This window comes from Dermochelys coriacea, chromosome 1, assembly GCF_009764565.3.
Source record: "Dermochelys coriacea isolate rDerCor1 chromosome 1, rDerCor1.pri.v4, whole genome shotgun sequence".
NCBI classification, from domain to species: domain Eukaryota; kingdom Metazoa; phylum Chordata; order Testudines; family Dermochelyidae; genus Dermochelys; species Dermochelys coriacea.
The window spans coordinates 223,488,795-223,513,673 of NC_050068.2; the positions used below are offsets into that span (position 1 = coordinate 223,488,795).

Consider the following 24,879-nt stretch of genomic DNA (forward strand, 5'->3'; position numbering starts at 1 on the left):
AGAGGGGGACATTTAACACACACTGTGATGAGTGGGTTACATACTTCATCTGGGAGCCCAAAGGTAGAGGAAGTTTGTCCCAAGCCTCTGAGGCCCATGCTGCTTTGAATCCCAGAAAAGTCCTCACTCATGGGCCAGGACAGCTATCATCTTGGCTAACAGCAGCCACTGAACCAGGGCTCTCCAGAGCTGAAAACACAAGCCTCTACAGCATGAGTTGAAGAGTCAGTCTCTGTAGCTGGGGGCTGTAACAAACTCACACATCCTCTTTGGAATGAGCACAGAGGGGGATGCACCACCCACTGAAGTGGCAGCTTGAGGACTCGCATGAGATCAAGGTTCTACTGTGCTAGATGCTGGACAAGGACATAGTAAGAGATGGTCGAAAGGGCTTAAAATCTAAACAGACAAGACATATAAAGGGTGTGAGGGAAAAGTATATTCACATTTTGCAGATAAGGAGCTGAGGCATAAAAGAGACTAAGTGACTTGCCCAAGATCATGCATTGAATCTGTGGCAGAGCAGGGAAATGAACCCAGATCTCCTGGGTACCAATCCAGTGTCCTAACCACAGGGGAACATTGACTTTTTTTTTATTTATTTAAATAAACCTTGGATTTTGGCAATCTGAAGATAACAGCACTGTGCTAGTACGTACGAACCAGAAAGTGAATTGTTATAAACAGAGCGTAACTCTCACCAGTGTAATATCACTGTCTAAGGTAAAGGCAATGTAAAATGTAAACAAGCAACACACATGGGGAAAAGTAAATTAGATTTTAAAAGTTCTTTTGATTTTAATAATCTAAGATGTGAGCGGTACCACGTGAGAGAAAATGTTAAATACATACAATTTTCACAATGTCTCCACAATAAAAAGTTACAGTTACATTCTTCCCTAGTATAATTCTACTGCCAGTAATTCCTAGGGAGGAATTAGACCCAGTGATTTAAGGTCTATTTGAAATGATGAGTCAAATGCTGCCCCTGTTTAGCATTTTGCTTGTCATATGATACAAAACAGGCATATCTGGAACATAGGATGCACACTTCAGTATTTCAGCCTTAAGAAGATCAGAATTGCAAAAGGCCATGTCTTTTCTGAGAGAAGCTGATTGGAGAAGATTTTATTTCAACTGCAGGCTTTATGGTTCTTGAAGGATGGGCTGCTAAACAAGGATAATCCCCTCCTCAAATTCCCAGCCAAACAAAGTGCTTCTTACAGAGTTCTCTAAACATTGTTATTCAAAAAACACATTTTTAAGCAGTCGGTTAAATTTCATTCCCATTATTTTCAGCTTATTTTATCTGCCTTTTGATGGGCCAATTAATATGTTCTTTGGCCTGCAATGAAAATTGTTTTATAGCACACGCTTGAAAAGAATGTGACAGGGAAGAGAAACACATTGACTTTCTTATTTGTTACCAAGCACTTGACCTGTCTTTCCTTCATTCTTTATTTGTACTTATTATTGTTCTCAGGTGGCTGTTTCTGAAGGCAAAAACATGCAAACTGTTCTTGTCTTGGTAGATATTCTCCATGGATCATGAGAAAGTTCAGTCATTGGAGAGTAGAAAGGAAGCATGTATGCTTGAATCACGGCCTTGATTCTCAATCTGTTGAGCATATTAGGCAAAAGACACCAGTTTGTGACTGATTCAGGTGAAAAGTGTTTCCTAACAAATTCTGAATTGGGATCAGGCAGGTAGAGCACTGTCTCTGGCTGCTCGTGCATAGGGAATCACCTGTTAGTAGGCACTTTTGTTTAGTGGCAGTAACAGATACATCCCAGGCTGAGCTGGAATTCCCTTGCTTGGTCTCTAGGTCTGTCTAGACTAGGATAAATGGTGTGGTTTAAAAACAAGATGGTTAACATATTTTAAAGTCTTAGTGCAGACAGGGCAAGTTGTATTTCAACACATGATAACTGGAGAAGGGACATTCAATAAACTATCTGAACTGTGTGCAACTTTCTGAGGAATGTGGTTGCTGGTTTTGTGATGAAAGTTCTAGGTTCTGATACAAACTACAGTGCATTAATTAGGGGATATGCTAAAGTTTGTGCCCATTTGCAATGAATTTAGGTCCAGTTTAAAGTGAATCTAGACAGATTTATGGTTTCACATGTGAAGCTGGTTATGCATCATTTTAACACAAAACCAATTAAGACTCAATGGGCTTTGACTTCAAGTTTGTCAGGGTTCATTTGAATCTCAAAGTCAGAGAGACTCTCAGGGTGTGCAAACCTCCCCTTCTCCCTCCCACCCTTGGAACAATGCTGAAGGAAAAGTTCACAGGAAACCCTATAAACAGAAACTTCAGCATTTCACCTAACTCTACTATTTAGCTGAGATGAGTCTGAACCAAAACCTTGGAGTCTGATCACCCCAAATCTTGAGGAAGTTTGAATCCAGTTCTGGGATTTGTGACTGAATAGTCTCTCTATGCTGGGCTGAATTCAAATCTTCATAGAAAGCTAGGTCAAAATTTTTTCCGCTGAACAGTTTTCCAGCGATAGATGCAATTTCATCAAGCTCAAAATGTTTCACAGGAAGGTGTTGATTTCAATGACATTTTTAATGGGGGAAAAAGTCTAAAGGGTTCATTTATATAAGGTAAAATGTTTTGTTTTGACCTTCTGGTTTTGATTGATTTTGTTTTGACTTTTAAAATATATTAAATATAAAACAAAGCATTTCAACATTATTAAAAAAAATACATTTCAACACTGTCAATGATACAATTAAGAATTATTGAGACAAAATGATTCAACTGTCCTGAATTTAAATTATTTCAGAACTTTGTTTCACAGTTAGCGTGAAATGTTAGCTGTTTATTGCAATTCAGAACAACAACAAAACAAACAAAAAACTCAAACCAACCAAAAAATCAGCAAAGGTAGATTTTGCTGTGAAATTGAAATGCCAGTTTTTGACCAGCTCTCCCTCCAAACTTTGAGGAAGTATAGTTCTGAGCTTTACAACTTGGGCTCCTCTCTACTGTTTAAGGACATAGTTAACTCACTTCAATGATAGTATATATTTCAGCTCCATAAACTTACAGAAGACCTGGCAACAAATTAATGTCACTGTTGCACTAAGGAGAAGCAAAGACAAACACATTCCAGAGCAATGAGATATGCAAATACTTTTAACACAGATTCTGCAAGCAGACCACTGGGCCATTGTCTTCCCCAGGGCTCCAGATGTCTATAGGGGTCTATCCCCACAGACCTGAATGTGGGATGGAGGCATTTACTTTTTTATTTTCATTTGCAAATGCATTCTTATTTCACACATTTCAATCCCCTCTCCAATACTTATGTACAACTGATGCCAGAACATCACACTTTAGATTCAAACAAACAAACAGCTACATCAGCATGTGGAACTCTAATAGTAGCAAAGAAGTTTATTTTCCTTTTTTGCTTGGGTTTGGCATAAAAAGAGTTAATGCACGAGCACAGTCTTCTCTAGGGAGCTCTGGTTGTGCTATTATCCCTGCATGCAGGTAGAAAACTTCAGGTAGCGATTTCCATTTATAACAGGTATTGCTACAAAAAACATTCTCCCCCTTTGTTGTTGCTATGTTTGCAAATCTCTCTGAATAGCAGGATCATAGAGGACTGTAATCTCAAAGAAAATAAACAATTGACAATTTGTTTCCTATGAGTAAATCTTAGAAGAAAGATCTATGAAATACTATTGAAAACAGAAGGATCTGATTGGACACTGACCAGGTTCTCTTTGCTCACAGAAAATAGCTTTACATCCCTCCCTCTGGAGCACATGGAACAACCAGACTTTCTGCAGGTAAGACACTTGCTTCTTGTGAGATTCTGGGGTATCTATATTCATTTATCATTTAAAAAATCTATTCATGCATCTCCCCATAGCAGAGTCATCATTAAATGATGCAAAAAATGGGAACAAAGCTGCAATTATTTAATAGGCAAGTAAAGTGTTTGATTTGTTGGGAATTGTCCAGAGTAGCTTCAGATACTTTGGATGGTAAAATCCATTTACATTTCTTTAAAGGAAAAAAAAGTGAGGATTCCTTGCAGTTATTCTTGCTACAGATATTTATCCAGAATGGGGGAGGAGAGAGGAATTAAAATTAATGCAAAGGAAAATGGATGCTCTTACTGTAGCCTGAATGGAGCACACTGCAGAAGAGCAGAACAATTATACAGAGGTAATGAGATGGAAAAAAACTGTGGCAACACCTATACTTTACCAGGCTGAAAAGGTATTGAAAGCGTACATTGAAATTGAATATTTATATGCAGAAAGCTACTTGTTACCCACGTGGAGTCCAATCCGGCAAACACTTATTATTCTCATAAGTAGTCTGCTTTGGACCTGTGCTCTGTACAGCATTTAGTTACAGGCTTAACAAAAGTGATAGTACTTTAGCATTTGTCACCTTATTGAAAATGTGATGCATGAAAATTAGTCATTACCAGGTCTGAGTGACACTTCAACCTCCAGACATGTTTAGGTCCCAGCCCTGAACCTTGTAATGTACAGAGCCACACTGAAGTCAAAGAGGCTCTGATTGGTTACTGGGCTCCAACTACATGGAAGGAGTTATAGGATTGGGGCCTTAGCTACTAATTCCTTTTATGAAAAGTGTAAAAAAATTGTTGGATTGTACATCAACTGCTGTGCAGCACAGTATATGTATAAGAGAAGTAAGTATAGCAGAGTTGAAGTAGTATAACAAGGGTTTCTGCAAGTATGTTTACTGTACCTATAAATGTGATGGGCCTAATTTTGACTCCCTTCCTGATGTGGAGAAGTATCTTATTCTACAAATAACCTGATTTATTTCAATTGAGAGTAAGGTACTATTCATTGTAATGAGGAAAGAAAATGAATAATTTGTTCTGAACCCAGTTCATCCCACTTGCTGCATCCTTCCTCAAATGGTTCAGAATATGGTAAGTTTCCCTTCATGGAGAAAACAACAGTGGGGAAAAAAGAAGACTCAATAATTGTACATGCCCGTCCTATAAAACAAAACAGGCTCAAAATTCAAAATAAAATGCTGGAGGAAATGCCATGACATTCTCCTCCACTTCTGGGATTGTCCAAAATCAAGAGACCTCCGGCTAAAACTGGAAAATTAATGCAAGAGTTATTTCAGAGGTATATACTCCCAACACTGAGTGTTATGGGGTTAGGTAAATGATTAGGTTAGGATGTACAAAAAATTGAGCACACACAGATATCTGTTTGGAATCCTTGTGACTGTAGCCAATAAAGGTATTCAGTAATTATGGCTCCTTTCCTGCCATTGGATTCATGTGAGCGGACCTGTGCTGAGCCCCATTAACTTCAAAGGAGCTCTGTACAGACATAAGGCTGCACCTGCACTGACCTACTTGCAGGATCAAGGCCTGATGTTGCAAAGAATACCCAAAGGCAACATCAATATGTAGTTCACAAGAAAAATTCAATTATGTGCATGTAACCTTGATGTTTTTAGGTGCAACCAGAGGAATTTTCTTGATGCTATCTTTGCTAAAAAAAATCATCCTCTTATAAAATACATATTAATAGCAAATGATTGCTTTTCTACTGACATCCTTCAAATCTGCACATACAGTCCACTGATTATAAACTGGTGTACTGTAACATCTTTAAGCTTTTTAACAGGACTGTCGCACACACACACAAAGGAGGAAATCATGGAGCAGAGCAGATGTTCAAAAAGCGGGGGTTACTGTTTGCAGGGCAGGTATGTGAAGAACTGCACTGACTCCAGCTGCTCCCTGTTACAATGTGAGCATGTATAATGTCAGACCTTCTACAAGATCAAGCATAAGCAGAAAAGTCCATACAAACTGAATTCTTAGTCTTGTGGAATTTTGAGATGGAAAAGACCAATTAACTATTCAGTCCATCTGATGATACTGAATAGTGCAGGATGCATCCTTCTTGAGTCATTGCCAATTGTTATTGGATCTAAACAAATAAAATAAAATGCTTTTTAAGAAATGAAGGGGGTGGGAAATAGAATTAACTTTCCATATTTGGTTGCTATGCAGCAGAAATAATTTAAATACTTAAACTGTAGCTAATAAAGGAAATATATGTGTGGCCACCAATTCATTCAAAAGTATCAGGAGACTAAACCAATCCCTTTCTTCTGTGTTAAGTGTAATAATGAACCTGAACCAGATGAGAGACTCCTCTGCTCTCAAATGACTGAAATATTTGCTTTTTCCAGAGAAAGAACTGGCGTGATTCTGCTAGGATCACCATTATTCTGTATTTATTCACACATTAAAACTGTCTGCAATAGTTTGGTTTAACAGGACAAGCAAGGCTGACTCAGGATCACGTGGTCCAGCTTTTTGAATGATTAAAGGCATTGTGTATCTGGGGTTCAGAAGAATAGAAATTCATGAAAGAGACATTAAGAATTTCAACAGTCTCCCAGGGACTCATCTTGAGAGAAAAGAAGAAGAAGAAAAAACCCCCAACCCTACAACATGTAAGTCAGAAAATGGCTCAGTCAAGCAGGATCATGGGAGCAGCTTAAAAGAAACTAGTTCCTTCTCCTGGCAGTGTTGCCACTTCTCAAGAGATTCTCTCTCAAAATGTTGGCTAGTCCCCAGTGCTTCGGGCTGGAGAACAGGCACTTACTAAGCCGATCACATTGAGGAGATGTTTCTGTTGGTGGCAGTAGCAGAAGTGCTGTTTGTTCTGGGTTTGGCATGGAAGTCAGATTCTCTTTGCTCACCCACTACTTTTTACAAAAACTGCTGGATCCGACGCTTCCCGGGTCTTCTGATTGATCTGGAGGAATCTCAGAAGAGGGGAGCCCAGGTGCTGAAGATTTATGCAGAAGTCACAGCCCAGCAGTGCAGCCGGACGTGCTGCCTTCTGAAGAATGGTAAGTGTTTATTATTTGCTTCTGTGTATAGCCTATACAGTCTATAATAAAAATATGTATTACCACATATGAAGGAAGTTATTTTTAGGCTGTTTATACATAATTTATTATTCCAAACAGTAAGAATGCAAAAATTTGGCTATATTTTGAGGCTGGAAAGCAAGGACAAATCTAAACTATTCCACTCCTATCTCCCACCTTTATCGTTATAGAAGTGAACTTGGCTACTTGAACTCTTTGGAGGCGCAAACTAGAATGTTGACATCCTTAGATAGGACTAAGAGTAGGGTCTGTCTCTCCTGAACAATGGAGGAATGATACGTGTTTATTTAAAGGTTAATGAAATGGAGGAACTCTAGATTTCCACTACAACACTGGTTTCTTGGGAATAACGTGCCAACAACACTACGGTTTAAGTAAAGGAGACTCACAACATCCCTGGGAGTGATTGTCACCAGCAATCAGCCTGACAAGACCATTACTCCCTAAGTTGTACTAATGATTTCAATAGGACTACACTCAAAGTAAGTTACTACTAAACCTAAGTAGGGATGGCAGAATCAGGCCTTCACCTGTGGTAAGTTGACAAACTCCTTGGGGTAGGGACCATCTTTTTGCTCTGTGTTTGTAGAGCACCTCGAACAATGGGGACCTGGTCCATGACTAGGGCTCCTGGTGCTCACATTTCACAAATTATGAAACAGACTCAGAGCTGTTATTTGACTTGCCAAAGATATATAAAAATACAATATTAGAGGTGGAATTAGAACTCAGGAGCTCCTGATTCTTAGCCTCAAACCACATGATGACTGTACTGCTTCTCTGTATAATTGCAGAAAGCTAAAGATTCTGTTAGGTTTCTGCATTGGCATTAATAGGGCAGGATGCTTTTGTTAGGATATTAGCCTGGAACAGGATCAAGTCAGATACTGGAAAAGTTGCATAGCAATAGTAAAAGCAAAGCCTTCTTGTTTAAGTTTTGAGGATATTTTGGATGACCTATTGGGGATAGGCATCTGTGAGGAAAATTAAGTGCCTGCATCATGAATTGGGAGGGTTTGGATATCAACAAGGGGCATTTTGGGAGGAGCTGATTTGCTTACAATACAATGACTAAATAGTTTGATATAAATGTAAGAAAAATTTATCCCAGATGAAAAAAAAAAACAATGCTATATACTTTGCTTGCATTTTGCATGTCTTGCCTAAGAAATTTCCACTAAAATACAAAATTTGGACTAGATTTCTGAGGAAGATTGGTAATGGCATATGGAATATTACAACACAAAGTCAGAGGTTCAAATATGGTTCTGTTATGTTATAAATAAAAGTTTATCTATTGATGGCATTTCAATTAACTGTCTGAAATAAAATTTAAAAACATTCTCTAATTCCCAGTAGACAGATCTACCACCAAATCTACCATTCCAAACAACCATTACAATTGGCAGTCTCGTCAAACAGGCAAAAACTGAACGGAAACAGAGATTCAAAAACAAAAACACCGTTGGTCCATTCAAAACAGTGTTTTATGGACACTGTGCCGCTTTTGCCAGGGAAATTTGCTCCCATTGCCCATGCTGTACATACTTGCTTTTGTTTCCAGGACTCTCAAAAACAGTAGGTTTAACAAGTATTAAAATTACAAGGTGAAAAGTTAAAATAATTAGAACAACCTAACTTAAAGTTGCCTGCTAACTCTCTAAGGTAATCAAAAACATTACTATAACATGCTCTTGCAATACTCATTTTTTCCCTATTCCCAAAGAATCCCCATCCTTACTAAGATTTATGATTGGGGAAAATTAATTAGCAAGCCCATTCAAACCAGCTTCACTTACCTTAAGCATAAAACAAACAAACATTTTAAAGGGTATCTAGACTCTAATATTTTATTCCTTTTCAAATGAACTGAGACTTCTTTTTTGTGACCTTTAATGAAAGAATTTAGCGAAATTTGCACATGCCGAATGATCAGTAAAAACAATGGCACTTTTAAAAGAAAACTTTGAGATAAAAACAGATGTCTGCATTGGCTCCTGAAAATCTTCCATACATAAGAAGTATGAAAGTAAGATTTTTGGGACTGGGTCCTTGCTTTGAAATAAAATTTAGCATTCCTGTTTTCAGGTATTTTGGGTTCTTAAATAAGACATACTTTAACCAGGAAAACTGCAGAGTATTTGATGCATAATAGTGCTAAAAGAAACAAGACATGCTATCATCACAGGCCATATTAGTGCTCTATATATTGATAACATACACCTGCCTCTGAGGGTAAGGATACAGATTGCTACTGTAATTAGTGAAAACTGAGGAGTACAGTTGTATCTAAGGTAAAATTATCAACAAGAACAAAAATATAAAGCTTCTAGTTTTCAAACAATGACTCTCTACAAAGTTTATACTCCTAGATTATTAGCATTTCTAAAAGCACTTTAGTATCCCTGGATGAAAGAGACCATGTAACTGCAAATATATTTTGCAAACATGCATTGTTCCAGCTTCCCAAAATACCCCTGGCAATTCACTTTACCTCTATATACCCCGATCTTTCAGTCTTGAACTTCTATTGAGCATAAACTGCCAAGCATATTGTACATTAACTCCTGTGATGTGGATTACTAATTGCCACTAGTGATCAAATATTGTATTAGTCATTCTACAACAAATATTTGAAAAGCCATTTTCATGCTATTTGCTTACCATTATTTATTAAAACCGAAAGAGCAAATGGAAAGGCTTATTGGTGCTGAGAGCAGTTTTCTGTATAGTCAGTCTTACAAATGGGCAGTGAATCTTAAGTTCTTTTACACATGGAGAAAACTGTGTTCTATAGATGACCCATAATGATGCGTAGAGCACTCAGGGAATGGATGAAAATATGTATAGAGTGACTGAAGATGGCTGTGTAACACTGTAGTATTTATGCACCAATTCTGGTATGTGTTGGAGTCTTATTTAAAGGCTGGGACAAAACAGAGTCTGAATTTTCTATGAAGCCTGTAGGATTATCCTTCTGTCCTTCACACAGAATGTTTTCTGTTATTTGCATAATGACAATGTTTATACTTCCTTGCACCTTCCTTTTATTAAAGAACACATGTGTGCTAACAGCAAGCTTTTATCAGTCTAACAACTCATTGGAGGCTGATGACAGTTGACTAGAATTAGATATAGAATATGAATAATGACCTCAGACAAGGAAAATTTGCTAATTATTTTCTGTTTTTGAAACATGATCATACCTCCCTTTGACAGAATTTTCATTAGCATTTTTAAGATACTCATCTGTTATTTATTGATTTTCTGTGTTGGATCCAACTGAGCAAAGAAAGTTTTCGTTTAAAACCCAAAGTCTGGTCTATTTCCGCTGTAACATGTTATTTGTAATAGAATTGTAATTACTTCATTCAGAAAGCTGGTGTTATCATATTCATCATAGACAAATCAAGTGCATATCCCGAAACTTAGAAATACTTATTTTTTTTAAAAAAAATCACCTCTTTTACTGCACTAACTTTGCTTGTCTATATTGACAAGCCTATTTCCAAGTAGTATTTTGATTGTGTTACTCTGATGTAGTATGCAGGCTACTAAATGAAAAAAAATTATAAAATAAGCAGAGAAAAGATTAAAAGGCTGGTTTTGGTACATTTCAACAACAAGTATCTTCTTCTTTTTCCACTGTGGATAACTGAAAATGCTTTGTGAGAGTGTAAATACGGGGGGAGGAGAGGAGTTGTGATTTTTCGATGATTATCCATGGAAATAGTATTAACAAAATTATTCCAAAAGCTAGTTCCCTGTTGGACAAAGCATAGGGCTGATTGTTGAAATAAACATCACAATAATGTAATACATTTATTACATGCTGTTTGTTTCTGAATTATTCTGTATGGATTCAGTATAACATTAAAGATTTTTGTTATTGCTGTAAAGGATATACATACACTGTAATTAAAATCAGATTCTTTTATATCAAAAACTACAGAATCATTCCAGAAATGTTTTTGTAGCAAGTGCTCGACTCTGTTGATGCACATGTGTTCTAAGCAGAGCTATGCTGACACATACCATGAGCATCTAATCTCGAAAGCACACTACAAAAACAAATGGTCCGATTCAAATTCAAAAACATGGTCAGCATTTTCCCATATGTTCTGCTAACAGCGAGAATTAGTACCAGAAGATACCCCTTTTAATTTTTCATTTCAGTCATAGCTTCTTTGCTATAGACTCTGCTCCCGATACTGAGCCCTGTATGCAAGTAGCCCTGTTTATCAGTTTAGTTTAGTTTGTGGCAGGGGAAGAGGAGATGAGGTAAAGAAACTATGATGATAACAAAAGCTAACAGTAATCTTACTGATGGTACCAAAAAAGAGTAAATCAATGCAGCGAAGGATAATTAGCTTTGGACAAGATGTTTTGCTTTTGAACACACTATAAGACAGTCTCACAGGAAATCCTGCCAGTGTTCTGAACTACACCTGACTTAAATTTAATGGAAAGTATTTTAGCACTAGACAAGCACAAGGGACAAAATTTTCAGATATGCCTAAATGACTTAGAAGCCTAAGTTTCATTTTTAAAAGTGGCTTTGGTACTTAGAAGCCTAAGTCTCAAGGCAATGGGACTTGTGCTGTTAAGACATCTAGATACTTTTTTTTTTATTTTTATCCACGGACTTCTGTTTTTTGGCTGATAGATCTGAAACCCAAATGATAGTATATCAAAGTTGGAGTTGTATAGACTTAACAGGTACCCACTTATTATGTCCTCCACCCCACCCCCAAAAGGTACAATATTGCATTGTCAAAAAACCAGAAGATGATGGCTGGTTTAGGGGATTGTTAATGAGGTAGGCTTGTGCTTGAATTGCAGTCCACCTCAGTAGTGACCAGAAGCAATTTCTATCTGACAGCTTTTTAATAACCTGTGTGAAATAAATAGGTGGTTTCAGACCAGTTCCTAATAGACAGTCATCCATGTCACAACAGCTACCATCTCAAAGTCACCCTTGCTGGCAGCTTTAGAGGTCCAGAACCATCTTATCAGTAGAGGTGGATAGTCCAGAACAAGGTTGAGACACAATGGAAGGAGCTGTGTGGAGAAGCTTGTAATACCACTGGACTGTGGCATACCTATTCTGCAATGGAAATAACTCAGCTTTTTCTCTGCCCGCTTGCCCAATTGTAAAATGAGAATTAAAAATACTTACAGTACTTGCCACACAGGGTGCTATGAGGCTTAATGAAAGTTGGTAAAACGTTATGGTTTAAGTGCGCTATGTAACTCCATTAGTATAACTCTTTTAATGTTAAGCAATAGATATGAAGGTCTATGTGCCTGGGTCATCATGCCTACTCAAACTCCGTTTTACTCTTTTCTCATTATAGTTTCCTGTAACCTGGCAATTTTCTACTTTGAAACTATCCATGAGAACATTAATTGCCGGCACATTTATTGTCCAGCCTTGGAAAGCTGCATATTGAGGGCTGGCACCAATGTCATTTTGTACAACATCACAACAGGTAACAATGTATTATGCACACACAGGCTGAAGCAGGCCAGTGATGGGGTAATTGACTATCATGTTGGTTCAGTCATTACATTAAGATGAGGGGTGATCACCACCTTATTTCATATGAAGCACAGGTACACATGGTAAAAGTGCCTTGGGGACTTTTTTCTTTGTCTACAACAGTTATAAATTAACTTGTAAATTTCATTTACTTCCATGTATGTATATATTTTATTTCCTCTCTTTCATTCAACATTTGAAAGATTAACTGAAAATTCACTAGTATGCTATTCTTTACACTTTCAGGTGTATATTTAATGTGTTGGGTTTTTTTTCTTCTTCAACAGGGATTGATCCGGATCTTCTTGTTTTTGAAAAATTGTCTTATAAGGATCCAAATACCCGTTCCTCTTTCAAATGGGAAAGGCAAAACTCCTCCAGGACTGCTGATTCAGAAAAATGCCAACACAATAATGTCACATTGAGGTCTCCTCTACTCCAGTCTCCATCTTCTACCACTAGCCAGGGCTTTGTAGCAAATGATAGTCACAGCCACAATTCAAGTGGCTTGGTCCCAAAAACAAAACCAACCACACGTTCCTGGGCAAAGTCTCTACCATTGGATGACCATTTTGCTCAGGAGATGGATTTGACTTCAGAAAGTACAGGTTTGACATCTAATTCAGACAAAAAGATGTCTGTATCCACTAAGATGATATCCCATTTGCCCAGTCCTGCTCGCTTAAACATCAGTCAGCAGCACTTCAATGAAACCAAAGGGTACAGTGGCAGGAACTACACTTCGGATAACGAGGGTCAACAACCTGCTTGGGTGGCAGTGGATATAGGTGCCTGGTTTGTCCCTGTGGTGCTTTGCTCTTCTTTCATCTTCCTTTGCTGTTGTACTGTTCTTCTGGCAGCTGGGCGCCGCAGAAAGAGGAGAGGTCACTATAAGCCAGTGCGGAGAGGAGAAGCAGGGTCCAGGCAGTGCATAAAATATACTCTTGTAAAGGATAGTTTGTAATAGCAGATATGAAAAGGTAATAAGGAGCTAAATAACCTGCATCACTCATGCTGGTGGAGAAAGAGGTACCGTATTTAGTGAAGTACCTCTCTTAGCTTATTTCTTGGGGGTTCCCTTTGGAGATTTTGAACTATTTTTTGGCAGATGTCTGAGCAGCTTTTGAGAACACTGTTGACTAAACATCCTGTTATAATTCTCTTTTTACTACCCACTGATCCAAAGAGATATAGGGCCAAATTCTAGTCACTTATACATGACCACAATTTCCACTGAACTCAGAGGTATTTGTGCATACCTTGGGTTATAATTTGATCCAGAGTAATTTATTTATTGTTAGAATCCTTTCCTAACTTCTCTGTAGAGACTATGGGCTTGATTCTTCACTTCCTCTGTGTATATTCTTTGCCCTGCCTTACTTTATATAACATGTGTAAAGCAAATGTAAAATGCAACCATGTCAGAAAAGCAGCATTTTACACTTACTTTTCCTAAGTCTTTATGGAAACAAAAGGTGCAAGGTCATAGAGAATCAGACCTCCTGCTTGATCATTAATATCCTGAACAACAGCCATAAGTTTAAAACAGTGGACATTAGAGTTTGAAAACACACAGCTATCTATTTAACCATCCAGGACAGGATTGTTGCTACTGTAATTCCTTCAGTTCTTTGTTTTAAAATTATTCTGCTGATGGGACTTCCACAATCTTTTAGGCCTTATTATTAGGAAAGATACTTTAATATTTAGCCTATATTTTCCTTTGCCTGTTGCAGCATTCTCAATTGCCAATGCCCTTTTAGGCATCTCTAGCACCATGCTCTCTGGTTCCCTTCCTATCCTAGATGCAACGCTGTCTTTCACCTCCACCCAAGCCAATAGCCTTCCAACCTGGTAAAGCTCTCCATATCCTACAAATGTCAAACACCCCAAAGTCCCCACTCCTCCACAAGAAAATTGACTGAGTCTCTTGACAGTATAGCAAAACACTCATTTAACTCTTAATTGAGTCTGGGCTACTGTTTCCATTAAGAGGGCCTCTACTTCTGTTCTCAGAATAAATCCCAGAGATTGGATCTTTTGCCTTTTCCCTGGCAAAATGAGGATGAGGTATTTTAGCCAGACATTTGTCATTCTCCATGAAACACTGCCTTCTTGCACCACCTCAGACACACGTTTCTTGTCCTTATCTGTGTGACCGGGGTCCCAGTGGGGGCCAGCTGTCATCACTCAACTAGGGTGAACTGCAAAGAATGGGGCAGACAATCCCCAAAAAGCTGGTGGACATTCCAATACTTAGATTTACCAAGCCAACATAAAATAGCTTCTTTATTACCTCACTGGTTACTCAGAAGTCCAAACAACACTGTTCCCATAAAATGATCCAGCCTCAGGGCTCCATCCAGGTACCTAAGTCAAATATGATGATTTCTGAAAATCTTATTTCATCATATAAAAGAAAAGGTTCTACCAATCCCAAAGGATCAGACACATTATCTCCCAGGTTAATGAATGTTTCAGATCTTACCCAAATGCATGCTATAGCCAATTCTTGTTCTTCTTAACTAAACTAAAATTTATTAAAAAACAGAGTATGATTAAAAGATCAATATACATACAGACAGAGTTCAATTAATTGAGGTTCAGATTCATAGCAGAGATGGTGAGCTTTGTAGTTGCAAAGAGTTTTTTCAGATATAGGTTATAGTCCAATGCCCAAATATCATATTCAGGGCATACCAGCATAACTGGGACCTCAGTTTTGCAATTCAAACTTCCCCCGATGAAGCTTAAGCAGACCTAAGATGACTGAATCAGGACCCAAGGATCTTTTATACAATTTCATGTCCTCTTTGACAAGTTGGGAGTTTCTCCAGGAACAAAAGGTAATTAGGATGACTTGGAGGGAGGTCCATCACTGGTACTTAGCTATAGAATTAACATAAGGCAATTTGCTTGTTCTTCCGCCATTCACAGGTTATTTGCTATACATTTCAAAGAGATGAAAACTGAGATATCCCATGTTTACAATTCATTTAAATGCTAGGATGTTCTTTTGATCTCTGAATTACAAGAATACAACATAGACAGGGACTGTTGATTATATTGTCAACACTATTCATACATACGTAAAGACACAAACATCTCCCCACGTCTTTTGAGGGTTATTTATTTAACCCTTTCTAGCCATGCATCACAACCTGCAAAGCCTTTCACAATTTAGCCCCTCCCCAAGCTATTACCCTCTGCGTCATTCTACCAGTGAGGCCAGCCTCAATTCTCTCCCCACTTTTTTTCATAAGCACCCTTGTGCTTTCTCCCAGGCTGCCTCCTTCAAGTCTTTCCCCTCCTTCAAGTCTTTCCTCAAACTCTCATGTTCTGTATGAATGCTGAGAAATACAATCTTATAATGGCTAGGTAGGTGGCAAATTGTGATTATTGCTCATGATTGGGTAAGATTATTTGTGTTACTCCATGTCATCTACACTTTTTATGTCAGATCTTTTGGACTGTGAGCTCTTTGAGGAAGGGACAGTTAATATATGTTTGGATAGCATATACCACAATGGGGCCCTGAAATTGTAGGCCTTTAGAAATTTCCATGATATAAATAATAAATAAAAAAAATACTTCCTGTTCTGCACTGTATACTATATTCCTGTGATTTTCAACCTCTTTTCATTTGCGGACTCCTAAAATATTTCAAATGGAGGTGCAGACCTCTTTGGAATCTTAGACGTAGTTTGCAGATCCCCAGAGGTCCACAGACCACAGGTTTAAAACCACTGCTCTATTCTTTAGAATGGCCCTTCAATGCCCAATGTATTTTTCAAACCAAGTTTCTAGATCAGCAGGGTAGTAAGCTGTCACCTTACCTTACACAAGAAGTTTGGTTAATGAACTTAGGTAAAGCAAGTGCATTTTCAACAGTAACCTGGACTGTTCATCTTTTAAACTTGTTGATGTTTCAGAGTTCATCAGTTTCTTTACTTTCTGTCAGAAATAACTTGACCTGTTCTCTTGAACAAAGAGGTGTAAAAAGACACATTGGTTCAATTTGTGTTATTGTATTAAAATTATGTTCTTAAAGTAAAGTTTCTGTTCACTGTACTTGTGTAAAACTATCTTAAAATTGATAAGATACACTGACTAAAGTTTAATTAATGAGCTGATGAGGGTTCAATGCCAAGTGCCTATGTCATTACAGCAGAAGAGGTCAGTGTGAAAACTGAATATTAATTATTACTAGAATTTAGGAAACTAGAATATAACAAGCCTGTAAAGACCTATGATTATGTGCACAAATACTACAAAACTGATAAATATTAGGTTAAAGATATCTAGAAGTACTATTTTGGAGGGAGGAGAGATTAAATCTGCGGAAATAATGCAACAAAAGTTTCATCTCCCCCTCCCCCCCAGCTAACCCTAACCTATTTATATTTTTAGAATTAAGTTTTGAGGTTTATTCTGGTTTTACTGATAAATTGGTAAGATGTCCAAAGGAGTTAAAACATCGACATCCGTGCCTACCTTGAACAAGATGACATCAATAATTGCATCCTCCCTGTCCCTCCTCCAGCTATCTCTAAGATCAAAATGGAACAACAGATCCTGGTTCTGCATGATGTACTTTTGAATTAAAGATGAAGGCGCAGGTAATTAGTTTCATTTTTTTTAAAATTAGGTTTCTGGTAAGTTATGGCGATTCCTCTGATGGGCTATATTTAGATGCATTACTTCATATGCTATTACGTTACAACATTACGCATGACTATAACTACATACATTAAATGAATGAAATGGTCAGCCACATCCCCACAAATGATAAACAGTTATGGGTTGGTTTGTTTTTTTAACCACCAAAACCATTAACTAGGACTTTTCATCCTCTGAGCTCTTTATTAAACACATTAGTAAACCAGATTCTGATGTCTGTTCATATAAAAAAAAAAAAAGGAAAACTCCTAATTTTAAATCACTCAAAAGCAGCATTAAAAGCCTTTATATGCAAGATGAAAAGGGGATATCAGTAACGGGGAAAAAATAGCCATTGTGAGCTTTCTCCTTGGCCACCCATTAGCATGTGAATAAACATTCAATTCAGTGTAATAATACAGAAATGGTTTATCAAACTGTTTCCTCGTAGTTTATCCTGACCATATGATTAGACAACAGCAAAATGCACCTTTTGCTGCCAAAAGGTGGTTCAGCAAGAATTGTACCTTAAAGAAAATTGTACTTTTGTGGGATTAAGTTTTAAGATAGCCTAAACCTAAACCCAGATAAATACTTCTAAGAAAACTAGATCTGCACCTTTGGGATGCCTTTCTTCAGGCTGAATGCATCCTTTCTTTCTTAAAGCTCTATTTCTGTTCATAATCTAGCCTCTGTAGCCCTCAGCCAGAAAGTAGGTGTTGTGTTACTTGAGAAACTGGACGTTCCAAATAGTACAGACTTTATTTTACAGGATTTTGCAGCACAGATTTATGAATATACATTCACCCTGAAATTAGTCTCTGTTCCTTTTCTAACAAGAATGGCAGCCATACCATCTCATGCTGTGATCTCTCCACCTAAGAAAGAACTGGCTTGACCAGAAGTAGGTTACCCAGTAGGTGACACACTTCTCTACAAGTCAGTTTTGCTCAGTGCCCCAGCATGGTGATTGGGGGCAGGGTGGGGGGAACTATATTGCAGAAGGTGGCATCTTTTGAATGAGAGTTAGAAATCTCATCTCTTTTTTGCAGATATAGAACATTCATTCTGCTATCTTTCCCCAATTGTACTTGGTAATGTCATCTTCTGCCTATCTTAAAATTCCACTGTAGTTTCAATTGGCTAAACTATTACTGATTTCTTAAGTTATAGTTTTGCTGAGGACTGTTAAACAGTTGTCCTGTTTAACCACAGAAGCAGATGCATTTTAGCCTTAACAATCCCTATATTCAGTTTGTAAAGTACTTTGGGAGCCTTTTGCATGACCGTAAGTCATTGTTTCTTCCCCAGGTTTTATAGAAAAAGGATTGCAGAATATTTCTGCAATTTCCATGCATTATGAGAGATTAGATTTATATATGTAAAAATTTACAAGAAGAAACTACTAACATAAGATTTAGTGCCACAAAGTTGTAAACATGTGATATCCTAATTTACTTTCGGTTTGCATCAGAATGCTCCATATATAATAGTTAACAATACTGAATAGAATGCATATTTTTGCAGAGATAGGCTCCAGTTCAGCAAGGTACTTAACCACTTGGCTAAATTTAAGCACATGTAGCCTCTTAAAATTAGGCACATTCTTAAGAACCTTCCTGAATTATGGCTACACTGAGCAAGCTCTTCTCCTATTCAATGAAATAAATATAGTTAATGCAATATTAATATTGCATGGTTAAGCATGCAAAAAACAGGAAGTGTCACAAGTTAAATTGAACATGGACACTTAAATCTGCCCACTCATCAGATGCATCATAATACAGTTTGAGTTGCATCTCAAATACATCACACATTTTAATGTAAAACAGCCACATTTTAGCATACTGTAATGCTTTCATTCTTGTGTATTTACACTAATTTTTAATTGTCAGGATAGGTTTAATGACTTTTTAAGATACTAAGGTCTCTTCTCAGTAGGGCAGTGATTCTCATACAGAGATCCACAGAACACTTGCCGGTAGTTTGCAGAACTGGGAGGCCACATGGTGCTGACTTTCAGCTGCTTTATGGTACTCTCTTCATTGCAAATAGTCTGTGAAAGCTGCTGCAATCAAGGAAGAGGAGCCAACATAGTTGCTTCCACTGTAGCTCTTGCTACTTAGAAGAGCTGCCATCAGTGACTGGAACGTTGTTGTTGTGTGGAGTAACTCCCCTAGTAGAATAAATAAAAATCAAACATATAGAAAAGTGATACTGAAAAAGTAAGAAGTTGCTGTAATTGCAACAGGGATGATGTATGAAGAAGACTGTCTACACAAGAGCCTCTCTCTGTTAAGATATAATTTACAGAATTGTGTAGTTAGTAGTATGAACTTCTGCCCTGAGGCATGCATTTTAGTATTGCTGCCACTGTACTATATATTTTAAAGGATGATTAGTTTGTTTCCCCACCCCTTTGTAGACAGACATTTATATCTGGCCCCTGATCAGCCATGTGATCTCAAAAACCTCAATAGTTTACTCATTTCTAAACTGGTGATAGTGATACTTAACCTCCTTGCAAAGTGATGTATTACATACAGTCAAAAAGCACTATATATGTTATGGATTAATTTCTAGAAAGTAGGGAGAAAGTATTATTTTGGAGTGAAGATCTTGGAGTTTCCTCAGGATTCATACTTCAGTAGGGTCTTTCAGGCCTAAGTGGCAGACACAGGAGAAGTTTTGTGTAGGGGAAAGGAATATATAGAATGCAAGACCACTAAAAAAGGAAAATGTTTTTGGGACTGCTTTCATACTTGTGGGGAGGATTTGTTTAGTGTTTTTTAATTACACAGGGTGGGGATTATCAAAAAGAATGGCAGGCACATGAAGGAACAACAAAAGTTTCTCAGGTTCCTATTTGGGAACCTAGCTGAGGAAGTTGTGTTCTTAATGGCCAACTTTGCAACCTCATGTTCAGAGATATGGCAAGGGGGGAGTGGGAGTCAGACAGCTATTCTCCTAGATTAACTCCAGAGTTCTCTGCTACTGTGACACCCCTGGGGCTACCGTCGGTGCTTCCTGGCTGTATGTGTATAGCTGGCCAGACTCTGGATCTCATGTATGGAGATGTTACTCCCCTTGCTGAAGATCACATCACCTTATGTGGTCTGAAGTTAAGATGAACTGATCCAGTCAGGGCATGAGACTTAATTTAATAGTCTGTATAAGAAGAGCGGGTGATACTGTATAGGCTACTGATGATTATGAGGAAATACCACAGTCAATGGTCTGCCATAATACAAAAATCTTTAGTCCATGACTCTTATTACAATAGCTCTGAACTGAGCTGTCCCTTAGCTTCACCAAAAATGATCACAATGTATTGCAATAAATGAAACAAGGAAACAGCTAGTACATTGATGCACAAAGTTCTTATCAGCATCTGATTGCAACATCTAGACATTTTTTTAAAGCAGCTCTGTGGGAGATACAGATAAGCTTAGCTTCCACCAAAGCCCTGGCAAAATTATACAGAGGAACTGTTCCAACAGATGGATAGTTTGGCTAATCTGAGTTGCCTCTACTGGATACAGAGCTGAGTTTCTCTCACTGCAAGGAATGTACAGTTTCTTTGTGAACACTGCATGGATTTGGAATCAACCATCTGTCCTATCCCACAGACGCAATGTCTCAAAGGGACAAATACAGTGGGCTTTTTTTTTTGCTCAAGTTTCAGCTCATGACAAGCTGAACTGGAAGTGTTAGGAGTGCTTTGGACCATGACCTGCACAATAACCCTATATTACTGTTGGCTGATAAAGGCCAGCACTGAGATAACAGGCCCATTGTTGGTGAAAATAGTCAATGCCTCTTTACCTGCCTGCAGGATGCCAGGAGTACTTTTCATGCCTTATTAAAGTTCGGATATTATTCCTACCCCCACCCTACATAAGAGATGAAATTTAGAATATTAACATTTAAATCAAGAAACAATTACCAGGTGAATATAGCTGGACTGCTTGGTAATAGGGACCATAATATAATTAAATTTAATATCCCTGTGGTGGGGAAAACACCACAGCGGCCCAACACTGTAGCATTTAATTTCAGAAAGGGAAACTACACAAAAATGAGGAGGTTAGTTAAACATAAATTAAAAGGTACAGCACCAAAAGTAAAATCTCTCTAAGCTGCATGGAAACTTTTAAGAGACATCATAATAGAGACTCAACTTAAATCTATACCCCAAATTAAAAAAAACATAGTAAGAGAACCAAAAAAGAGCCACCATGGCTAAATAATAAAGTAAAAAGCAGAGAGGCAAAAAGGCATCCTTTAAAAGGTGGAAGTTATATCCCAATGAGGAAAATAGAAAGGAGCATAAACTCTGGCAAATGAAGTGTAAAATAATGATTAAGGAGGCCAAAAAAGAATTTGAAGAACAGCTAGCAAAAGACTCAAAAGTAATGCACATTTGGAAAACATAATCCCAACTGTACATATAAAATGATGGTCTAAGTTAGTTACCTTCACTCAAGAAAGATCTTGGAGTCATTGTGGATAGTTCTCTGAAAACATCCACTCAATGTGCAGTCAAAAAAGCAAACAATGTTGGGAAGCATTAAGAAAGGAATAGATAATAAGACAGAAAATATTGCCTCTATATAAATCCATTGTACACTCACATCTTGAATACTGCATGCAGATGTGTTCGCCCTATCTCAAAAAAGATATATTGGACTTGGAAAAGGTTCAGAAAAGGGCAACAAAAATTATTAGGGGTATGGAATGGCTGCTGTATGAGGAGAGATTAATAAGACTGGGACTTTTCAGCTTGGAAAAGAGACGACTAAGGGGGGATATGATAGAGGTTTATAATATCATGAGTGGTGTGGAGAAAGTAAACAAGCAAGTGTTATTTACTCTCTCATAACACAAGAACTAGGGACCACCAAATGAAATTAATAGGCAGCAGGTTTAAAACAAAAGGAAGTATTTTTTTCACACAATGCACAGTCAACCTGTGGAACTTCTTGCCAGAGGATGTTGTGAAGGCCAAGACTATAACAGGGTTAAAAAAAGAACTAGATACATTCATGGAGGATAGCTATTAGCCAAGATGGGCAGGAATGGTGTCCCAAGCCTCTGTTTGCCTGAAGCTGGGAATGGGCGACGGGGATGGATCACTTGATGATTACGAGTTCTGTTCGTTCCCTCTGGGGCACCTGGCATTGGCCACTGTCAGAAGACAGGATACTAGGCTAGATGGACCTTTGATCTGACTCAGTATGGCCGTTTTCATGTTATGTGACCGATGTATCTAGTCATAAGTAACATGGAAACAGTTTAATTCTAGCATAAAAATGTAGGTATTGTGACAAAGCTCTGTTCTTACCTCCATGGGTCCCGCATTTCCTGGAGGATTTCACTAGCTTCAGAGGCTCACCATGACCCTCCACGTAACCCTTCTTTCTCTAGAGACAAGGGTCACAGTCTACTGAGCCCATTTTCATCATAAGCCAGCAAGGGAGGTGAGGAGAAGTTATCCTTCCTTGCACAGTCTCAGTTATCTCCCAGGCTCAGTGATTAAACAGGGGGCAAAGGTAGGAGGAGAAGCCCAGGCCCACCCTCTACTCAGGGCTCCAGCCCAGGTACCCCAATAGCATCAGCTATGGTAGCTGACATTTTAGAAACATGACATGTACAATTCCCTGGGCTACTTCCCCCACAGCAGCCCTCACTTCCTCAAGCTCCACTTCACCCTTACCTCAGGGCCTCCTTCCTTGTGCCTGATATGGTGTGTACTACTCAGCCTCTCCAACAGCACAACTTCCTCCCACAGCTCCTGACATGCTCACCCACCTGACTGGCTGGGAGGCTTTTAACTAGATTCAGCCAGCCCCTGATTGGCTTCAGATGTCCCAATCAACCTAGCCTTCTCCCTGCCTTCTGGAAAGTTCTTAATTGGCCTTAGGTGTCTTAATTGACCTGGAGCAGCTGCCATTTCACTTATCCTGGTGCCAGGGATTTGTATAGCTTGGAGCGAATCGCTCTCTCCCTCCCACTGCTCTCCCATAGCCTTCTAGCTTGGAGAGAGGTGGGAAGCTGCTACTCCTGCTGCTACTAGGCCCTAAGCTCTCCCTGCTGCTCCAGCTGCTCCCCTGGCTGGGCCAGACACCCCCCATTCTCTGCTACTTGGCTGCTGGACCCCCCACTCTTGGGTGCTACTACTGCTGCAACTGCAGCCCTGGGGGGAGGGCTGCTAGCCCACTCCCCAGAGAGGAGGAGTGAGGGACCCCAGCCACTGCTGTTGTGGATACCACCACCACCACCTGAGAGGGGTCCTTTCTGGCTGCCTGGATCACCACCTGGAGTTCCTGGAGCTGCTGCTGCTGCTGTGGAGTCTGCTACCTGGAGCTACTGAAGCCCAAGGAGGAGAAGAAGAGGACCATCTACCAGTGGGGGAGCACCTAGAGACTTTGCAGACCACCGTGGAGGGGGCCTAAGACTGAGTAATTTTCAAACTGTGCTCTTGTGGTGGGGGTCTTGACTGTGTTTCCAGGGACACAGGGGATGTGGCGTGGAGCTGCCCCCCAATCCATCTGTGTGTCCCCCCAACCCCCACCACTACTACCACCACTGCCCCCTCCACCACCCCCACTGGCTGTATACCATCTGCCTCAGCTCCTGCCTCTGGACTCAGCTGCTTGCTTGGCTTGCCACGCCCTATTTCCACCCTTTGGGCCAGAAGCAGCAGCAAGCTAAAAAAGACTTGTGCAAGTGCACATGGGCACATGTGCCCCCCCAGACTGCCTACCCCCCCCGCTTTGCCCTTTACTACCTGCCCCATTTGCCACTTGCTTTGCCTCCTCTTTTGCTCCAGCCCCCCTTACTAGCTTCAGTTTGTTTGCCTGCCCCGCCCATTTCCTTCTGCAGCCTTTGTTTGTTTGCCCCGCCCCAGCCTCTGAAGCTAGCCCCTTGGTTTCCCTGTTCTACCCCCAGACCGCTTAGCCCCTCGCTCCGTGTGCCCATGCCCCCTCCCATGCGCTTGTGCAATTCCCTGTTTTAGTTGCAACCCTCTTCACTGCATCCTCAATGATGTTGAATCCCCCCCCCCCCCCGTAGTGCACCAAGAGGAGCCGGAATTTCCACCTTGTGTCGGTGACTGACCCCTAACCCCTGATTGCCCCCCGTCCAACCCACCCCTTTTGGCGCCCTCCTCCCCTGCCTGCAGCCTAGCGGGGAGGAGTGGTCGACCTGCTTCCCCTCTCCCCTCCTCCTTTTGGTGTCCCCCTTTCCTCCTTGTTCATGATGGCGGGGGATGAGACGGGTGAGACCTCTCCAGTAGCCCGAGCTCCCCCTCCTCCGCCTGCCCCTCTGTCACCCCCCCAAGCTTCTACCTCCACTGCCAAACCATCTGCCATCACCCCCGCTGGGGCACCAGCAGCGACGGGCACCGGGGTGATCTCCACTGCTGCCACGTCTATCACCCCCTCAGATTTGGGGGGAGTCCCCCCAGCCGGCGGGAAGGGCCAGGGGAAGAAGAAGGGGAAGGGCCCCGCTAAAAAGACCAGGCCCTCCATGGCAGGGGCTGCCCCCAATGCCCCGGCCCCATCTCCAGCTGGGGCGCCCCTCCCCGCTGTTCCCTCCACCAGCTCTGCAGGTGTCCCTCCCCCAGAGCATACGCCCAGGTGGCGGCAGCCCCCGTGCCTGCCGCTACATCTTTTCTCCAGCCCACCGCCTCCGCTACCATCTATAGCGGCCGGGGCCCCTTTCCCACCA

The 24,879-nt window shown here is 39.9% G+C and overlaps 1 protein-coding gene across 6 annotated transcripts in view; it reads left to right on the forward strand.

Moving 5' to 3' along the window:
• MANSC4 (MANSC domain containing 4) overlaps window positions 1-16,623 on the forward strand; it is a 22,879-nt gene extending 6,256 nt beyond the window's left edge. For 2 of the 6 annotated variants that reach the window (XM_038379121.2, XM_038379113.2), the window contains exons 2-5: window positions 3,759-3,814; window positions 6,237-6,905; window positions 12,305-12,439; window positions 12,777-16,623. In XM_038379121.2, coding sequence (XP_038235049.1) covers window positions 6,677-6,905; window positions 12,305-12,439; window positions 12,777-13,453 — 1,041 coding nt within the window. In that variant the 5' untranslated portion in view covers window positions 3,759-3,814; window positions 6,237-6,676 and the 3' untranslated portion in view covers window positions 13,454-16,623. Of the gene's footprint in view, window positions 1-3,758; window positions 3,815-3,835; window positions 6,906-12,304; window positions 12,440-12,776 lie in introns of those variants that run through there. The other 4 variants (XM_038379103.2, XM_038379093.2, XM_043514987.1 and 1 more) reach the window with 3 other exon arrangements.
• Window positions 16,624-24,879: the final 8,256 nt, after the last annotated feature.